General features: G+C 44.2%; 1 protein-coding gene across 1 annotated transcript; it reads left to right on the top strand.

Moving 5' to 3' along the window:
• Window positions 1–305: 305 nt before the first annotated feature.
• Window positions 306–2,492, top strand: LOC147458174 (uncharacterized). The gene is made up of 4 exons (XM_086513406.1): window positions 306–1,083; window positions 1,163–1,796; window positions 1,938–2,283; window positions 2,373–2,492. The coding sequence occupies exons 1-4, from the start codon at window positions 306–308 to the stop codon at window positions 2,490–2,492; spliced, it is 1,878 nt and encodes a 625-aa protein (XP_086369532.1).
• The last annotated feature ends 5,264 nt before the right edge of the window (window positions 2,493–7,756 follow it).

The raw sequence follows: 7,756 nt of genomic DNA, 5'->3' as shown, positions 1-7,756 counted from the left end.
AAGCATAAATAATCAGCATTATTAAAAAGCTCTCAGCCTTGCGTGCGTTTTGCAGAGACCTGCACAGTACGTTTTAAAGTTATCAAGGTTCAAAGCTCTCAGCTTCTGCAGATTCCAAAGTTTGTGCCCACTCTCTCCAAGGTATTCCTCTTCCCTCTCTCATGTTCTCTCGCGTGACTGCGTTCTTCTCGCAAGACTCTCCGTTCTACCAAGTTCTCAGTGCACACGAGTCTTTCCGTCCTCAAGCGACGCGACTTTTTGAATCTCATGAGTTTATGTTTTATGTACATTGCACAAGCTTCATCATGCCGCACCATAGCAATGCTAACTGTTCACTCCACACAAACATTGTCCAAATTGTCAACACTCCTTTGCAGAAAGGGACAGGCACGCGTCAATGGCAATGCAAGTATTATGGATTGATACGCACAAGCACGATCACCCGCGTCATCAGGCATCTGACAGGCAGAGAATGCACCAACAATTGTGGTCCTTGCCCAAATATATCCCAGCAATTGAGAGACGAATTGATTGCAAAGCATTATCCAAGAGGGGCTCCTTCAAGATCTTCTGTGAGAGGGAGTCAAAGTACACAGGATGTATTACATGATGCTTTAGTGGGGGAGTTGTCTGATACAGGTGCCGACGAAGGAGTGGATGCTGGTGGTTCTCGTTTAGGACAACCCTCAAGCTCTAGGAAGAGAGCACGAGTATCTGAGGATACAGAGGATGTATTGCCTACTGCTACAGGTGAGGGATGCCCCCCAACAGGTCCAAGACAAACCACCATACCTTCTCGCATCTCAGCCCAATCTTGGGTAAAGGAGCGACAGAGGGTTGCAGAGATGGAAATAGCTCGTACTCTCATTGAATGCAACATTTCATTCAATGTATTGAGGACAGATCAGTGGCAGAGGATGGTGCGAGCCATTTCACAGGTTGGTCCGACAGAAGGGTGGAGTGGTTTGGATTATGCGAAGATGCAGACCACTATGCTAGTTGAGCAAAAAGCCTTGATAGACAAGGCATTGGTCCCAGTGAAAGCAGGGTGGCAGCAGTTTGGATGCACGATTATATATGATGGTTGGAGTGACATCCGTAGGCGTCACATAATCAACATCCTTTGTGTCCTCTTGCTTGGGTACTTACTTCTTGCGTGCAGTGGATGCTGGAAAGGCTAGAGAAAAGATAACAGGGGATTTCATATTCAAGCATATACGCCAAGCAATTCTTGATGTTGGAAAAGGTAATGTTGTACAGGTTGTGACGGATAATGCTAGCAATTGCAAGGCTATGGGAGAGATGGTCGAGAGAGAGTTCAAGCGTATTGTGTGGACTCCATGTGCATCACACTGTCTTGATTTGTTGATGGAGGACATTGGCAAGTTGCCTTGGATGCAGCCCATTGTTGCAGATGCAACAAAGATCACCACATTCTTTCAAAAGAAGCACCAGGCGCTTGCCATCTTCAGGAGTCATAGCACATTGGACATGGTGAGACCTTCGAAGACCAGATTTGCCTATATGTATCTAGTCTTGCAGCGGCTCTTCAAGCTTAGGGATCCACTGCTTCAAACAGTGGTTGATCCAAAGTGGAGAAATATGCACAATTCCCAGGACGAGCGTACAAAGTATTTACAGAGAAAGGTACTTGATGAGTCTTTTTGGGCAGAGGTGCAGAGTCTCACAGTGGCTCTCCAGCCTCGGATATGGAGCTCTACCTTGGGGCTGGTCTTTCATCTTTTTCGGCATATGGAGGACCACATCACCAAATGCACGAAGTTATCTGAGGAGTGGTGAGCGTACTTATCTTTTTGAGACTTGTTTTTTGCTTTTTCAAGTATACTCTTGCATTATTTAAATTTTAATCCTCTTTATCTGCGAATCGCATCACTTAATACTGAATTCTCTTGTTGCTTGCACAATCATCATTGCAGCCGAGCTGACATTTTAGGCATTGTAGAGACACAGTGGACGTTTATGTGTCGTCCTATTCATGGGATGGCAGCATTGCTCCATCCTCTCTACATGAAGCCTGAATTGTACACGGACACTGCCTTGTCCAAGCTACATTCAAATTATGTGGGCATTATGTTTGATGAGGAGGACCAGCTTCTTATTGATGCCGAGTTCTGTAGCTTCATGAATAACCTTGGGCCATCCTTCTCAAGGGCGGTTGCATTGAGAAAGGAGATTACAAAGGTTCCTCTCACAAGGTGGCAAACTCATGGCAGGACAAGACTGCCTAACCTTGCTCGTCTCGCTCTTCGGATTCTCTCTCAGGTAAGGGATCTTCACCTAGTACCATGGTCCTAGACTCCTAGTAGCCTACTTGCATGGATGATGGATTTACCCTTGGCTTTGCACTATAGCCTGATCCTCTAGTGGTTACCGTTGCAGAGGCAGAGTATGATGATGAGGGCAATGTCTTGACAGATGGAGACATGCCCGATTCAGCATCATCATCATCTGCATCTGATGATGACTTTTGAGCATTGATTTAGGGTGGCTTTGATGGATTTTGACTCATGACTTTTGACAATAGATGCATTTTGCCATTGGGCAATGGACTATAGTCTATTTTATTATGTAGTGTGTTCCCATTTCTCTATCTTTTTGATGGTAGAGTCTAGATTGGTCGCTCTCTATAATGTATCCATCTTTGTATGACGATTGATATTAGATAATCACTGATCAGTCCTCAGTCTTGACTCTTGATGTTTTAAGTATTTTGATTCTGGAATCTGGTATGTTGAAGTTTCAAGTTTTAACTTTTCGTAATCGTGACTTATGTTTAGTGCTATTGAAATTAAACTAAGTGATGTATTCTAAGAGTTAAGTACGGATAATATTTGAAGCAGTATCTAATGGACATTGAAGCAGTATCTAATGGACATTGAAGCAGTATCTATGTCTAGACTCTATGTAGTTACTAGTATGTATAGGCTGAAAAAGACTGAAGCCAGTATTTTTTTTGTTGTTACAAATGTTACGTACTGGTCCCGTACCTTAAAGGCCGATCCGTACAGAAGTACGTACCTTACGTACTGATTACGTACCGTACACTCCGTACCTTTCCACCTTGTACTGCGCATCGTCTGTAACAAGAGCCTTGACAGGTAGATCTGCTGTGAAGACCAATACGTTAGAGGTAAGTGGCATAACAACCGCTGGGAAAATCTCTACAATAGGAGCATTTGAAGACTCTAGCACATTGATGGCCTCTAACTTTGCTTTGCCCTTGTTTGAATCATCAGACTTAGAAGTGTCACCGGATTGTTTATCCTTCTTGCTTTGCTCCCATTTTCTGCGATCCTTCTTCACATGCCCTTTTTTATGGCAGTGATAGCACTCGACATTACGCATAGAACCCCGAGACTTACTACGTCAACCCCCACGTTTCTTGCTTTTGGCACGACTTTGAGTGCGACCCCTCTATCTATCACTAGCAACATACGCATCACCATCCTTCTTGCCTTCGAGAGATTTTCTGAAAATCTCCTCGGTAAACAGACTCCCAAGGACGTCATTGTATACTAGACCAGTACCAGGTGCTGAGTTGCTAATCGCAGTACAGAACATATCCCAAGACGAGAGTAAACTGCATAGCAAGAATATACATTTGATTTCCTCATCGAAGACCAAACCCTGAGTGGTCAACTGAGTGAAAATGATATTGAACTCATTAACGTAAGTAGAAATAGTGGCCTCTTCCTTCATACAAAGGTCAAACAGCTTAATCATCAAGAAAACCTTATTAGTGGCAGTTTTGTTCTCATAACCGGAACACAACTTATCCCATACATCTCTAGCAATCCTTTCTCCAACTATAGTAAAGTACACAGATTCAGCCAAATACAAACGGAGGGTAGATTTGGCCTTAGCATCAAGTCTCTCCCACTCAACATCTGTATACTCGCCCTCTGGGCGCTCCCTGACAGGATCCAGCTGGCCTTTTGTATAAGAACATCTTGAATCTGCTCTTTTCAGATAGCAAAATTTGTCCCATCAAATTTTCGGATATTATAAATATCCTTTTCACCGCTAGATGACATGGCTACAAGCTAAAGATAAAACGGCAATAAACACTGGTAATTCTAGGAAAACTTCGGCACAGTTTCCCCAAAAAAACTGACAGAATCTCAATCCAAAACTGTCACAAGAGATAAGTAACGCATCAAAAGTAATGCTCTTAGTACATAAGACAGGCGCATCAACCACTAATTGTGCATAAAAAGTCAAAAAACTGACCCAAAACTGCCAATACGGCGTCAAATGCACCTAGACCTCTCTATACATGTCCTATGGCGAGGCCACGAAAAAGGGATACTCCAGCGACCTGTATCACCGAAAGGATCTCAACATTCGAGTATCCCCCAGCTCAAGAAAACCTCACGCTATCGACCCTCACAAAGGTTATGCAGACAAGAAACGAGCCCAGTCTCAGAAAGGGCCTCCGAACCGAGTCTCAGAAACGGTCGGGACTACCAGAAACAAGCCAAATCGGCTCCACAAAAGGTACATATGGCAGTTTCCGCAACTCAACGTACATCCACTGTCAACAATACTACAAAGTGCAGTATACGCGCTCAAACAGGCGCCAAACAAAATGTGCAAGCAGTAAACAAATCCCTACGGGGAGTAAAACCGCTCTCAAAAGCACTATCAAAAGTGCCAAAACAATGCATATGCGCATCAAGTACTCCCACTGAAATCTTTGCTGATACAAAACACTGCAACCTGTAAGAAACCTGGATGTCCTGTATATCCTGTATGTATGTCTTGTATGTATGCAAGAACCTGTGAGGAGATGGATGCCTGAAAAAACCGATGCCGAAAAGTGCTCCTAACAGCCCATAAACACCGCCTCAATAGCACATAATAGCCATAAAACGGCTATATACAATCCCAAAATAGTCTCTGAACGACATGCACCTGTGTCCTGTACCTGTACCTGTAGCTGTGGCAAAAGTGGAGTTGAAAAATACAACTCCTCTCGGAACGCTGAATTTGCCGATGCCGAAATCGGAAACCTATTTGCATTTTGAAAGTGCGCGCGCACGCGTACGCGAAAATGGCAAGCACAAACCTCGCTCTGATACCACTTGAAGGTGAAGGGGGAAGATTGTGCGAGTGCGAGTGCAAGTGCGAGAGCAGAGAGAGAGAGACCTGCTTTGGGTGGAGTGCACAGCAACGTTATCATGTTGCAGCTCCTTATTCTGTTGTATTAAGAATAAGTATATAATGGTTAAGTTAGTAGATGGGTTAGTAGTAAGTGGGATGTCCAGCCAGTTGGCCTGAATCCCAACAAATACAAATATTTCATCTTTTTATGAGTAATCCGCATACATCCGTGCTCATTCATGAGTGAATTGTGTCCATCGTGCAATATGGCATGCTTGTGAAAAAAGATCACATAAAGACAGTGATTAAAATATAGGAAAGCATCACGAATGAAACACTCGAACAATGCGTGCTGACTAATCATGCGCACACATAATACTTCCTGTGGGGGTTCTTTAGAACTCGACTCGAGAGCCACAATCGGTTCTTCATGATCTATCGAATCTGCAATGAGATTAGCTTCACTAGACGAAGTATCAACTAAACCATCATCCTTGTGAACAATCACATCTTTGTCATGCAAATCATCATGCTCGTGAATACTCACATCTTAATCGTGTAAATCATTATGCTCGTGAATAATCACATCTTGATCATGCCAATCATCATGCTTATCATTATCATGCAAATCATGTGTATCGTGCTTTGGAGAAGAAAAGGATGAGAGAGTCTCCTTCTCTTGATTCTTTGCAATCTGCACCTTCACATTACAAAATAGTGGGACCAAGTCTTGCATGTGTTTGCCTCTCTATGCTTCACGCTCTAACCGTCTTTCTTCGCACTTGCGATTGAATTCGGCTATTCTTTCTTCGGCTGCCAAGCGCGCTTGCTCGCGCTCACGCTCTTTGGCTGCCATTCTTTCTTCGTGTTCACCATCCAATTCAGCCTGTCTTTCTAAGTGTTGTCTCATCATGTCTATCAACGTCATGACCAAAGTCTCCATAGGATCTGGTGCAATCCTTGGCGTAGATGGGGAAGGGGGAGGGTCGGAAAAACCTCCTGGTGGGGAAAATTCTTCTTCGCCCCTTCCATGCTCATCACCTCCATGCGAAGAATCCATGCCGCTTCAGGTGATGACCATATACTGAAGTCTTGGGTTCTTACGAGGAGCTTGGGTTCTTGTGGATCTTGGGTTCTTGGGTTCTTGAGTCTTGAGGTTCTTGAGGTTTTGGAGTCTTAAAGTGCTTGAGGTGCTTCTTTAGCTTGCAATCTGTGTTAAAGAAGGATCTTCTCTTACACAAGCTCTTCTCTTTCCCGCGGACGCACCCCTTTGGGCCTTGCGCTCACACGAAGGTTGCTTTTTCCCACCTCACGTCGATTGGCCGGCCACTAAGTGCACGGTCTGCTCTTCTTTCTTGGGTTTCCTGTCACTCTTCAAAAACATGAATAGGAATCGACACGCCCAAGTGGACTTGGGTTATGTGCGACCGCAACAAGCAAAAAAATTTATTGTGATTCTTTCCTTGAGTAATACAGAACACTGCCAAAGCTCTGATATCAATGTAAGGTGTAGCGGATGTGAATGTTGAACTTTGCTCAAGATGAGTGCTCCCAACTGTGCTCAAGGGTTCCTTTTACTTACGAAAGGGAGAGCCTTCCATTCCTTTAGTGAGAGAGTGCAAATGATCACAAACAAAGTGGGAAAACACCGTGAATGAAGGTGTTGAGACTGAGAGATAGAGAAGAGGAGAATACGACACTAGAATGTTGTCAAACCCTCCTCCAAAGGCCCACTCTCTATGGCGAGAGCGCTCTACTATTGATTGCACAAATCTCTACAATGCAATGGACTTTCCGACGATGAGGACGACGACGAGACAGGCTGAAATCTGAAAACGGTAATGGCTGAAATCTGCAAATCTTTTATCTGCTGAATTCTGACTCTATGTCGGTGACAACGACGATGACGACGATGCAACGGCGACACGCTGAAAACGCATATGCTAAAATCTGTGTTTTCCGGGCTGAATCTGCAAACTTCGGTGGATCTGACCATGCGGCGAGGATCTGCAGCGGGAAGGTGAGATTTGTGAGGTTTAATGGGGTCTAATGCGGTGTCTTGATGCGGAAAACTGAAAACGTTGAGGCTATGGCTGAGTCTGTCGCCGGAAATCTGCAAAACGCTAGGATGCTTTGCAAATGTAAAAACGCTAGGGCTGATTTCTAACTTGCTGCAAAAACGCTAGTGATCTGTTATGACCTGCTGTCGCCAGGCTGCTGCAAATGCAAAATGTTGGGCTGAATCTGCACTTGAAGAAAACGCTGGCTGTTCTTGGCTGAAAACACTAAGTCATCTGCCCGGGGGGGGGGTCTTGCTGAGAAGGTGCACTGTTGGATGTCAGGTCCCTGCTGCCTCTTTTGCCAGAAAGTGCTAGCACTAGGGTTTCTTATATATTGGCTTGCTAAATTGCCCTACCCAGTTTCCCAACAAAAGTCACTTAAAAATAATAAGTGAAAAATGGTTAAAATAGAGAAAATAGGTCGATCACTGTAAAAATGCTCCTAATGGGTTCTGATGGAAATCTGATGATTATGTTGTGTGCAACAAGAGGATATGCATCTACTCTAAGTGCCTGGACATGCACGGTCTGCGAACAGACTCACAAAAGTGCCAGAACACTTCCTAAGCTAA

This window comes from Adiantum capillus-veneris, chromosome 5 (assembly GCF_014529385.1).
Source record: "Adiantum capillus-veneris isolate H3 chromosome 5, ASM1452938v2, whole genome shotgun sequence".
Classification (NCBI taxonomy): domain Eukaryota; kingdom Viridiplantae; phylum Streptophyta; class Polypodiopsida; order Polypodiales; family Pteridaceae; genus Adiantum; species Adiantum capillus-veneris.
The sequence above is the reverse complement of the archived record's forward strand: the minus strand, read 5'-3'. Positions and strand labels throughout refer to the sequence as shown.

Bases quoted from the DNA above. Each gene is read 5' to 3' on its own strand.
- LOC147458174 (XM_086513406.1), top strand. From the start codon at position 306: ATGCCGCACCATAGCAATGCTAACTGTTCACTCCACACAAACATTGTC. The intron at 1,797-1,937 runs GTGAGCGTACTT...TCATCATTGCAG, and splicing joins ACGAAGTTATCTGAGGAGTG to CCGAGCTGACATTTTAGGCA. The intron at 2,284-2,372 runs GTAAGGGATCTT...TTTGCACTATAG, and splicing joins CTCTTCGGATTCTCTCTCAG to CCTGATCCTCTAGTGGTTAC.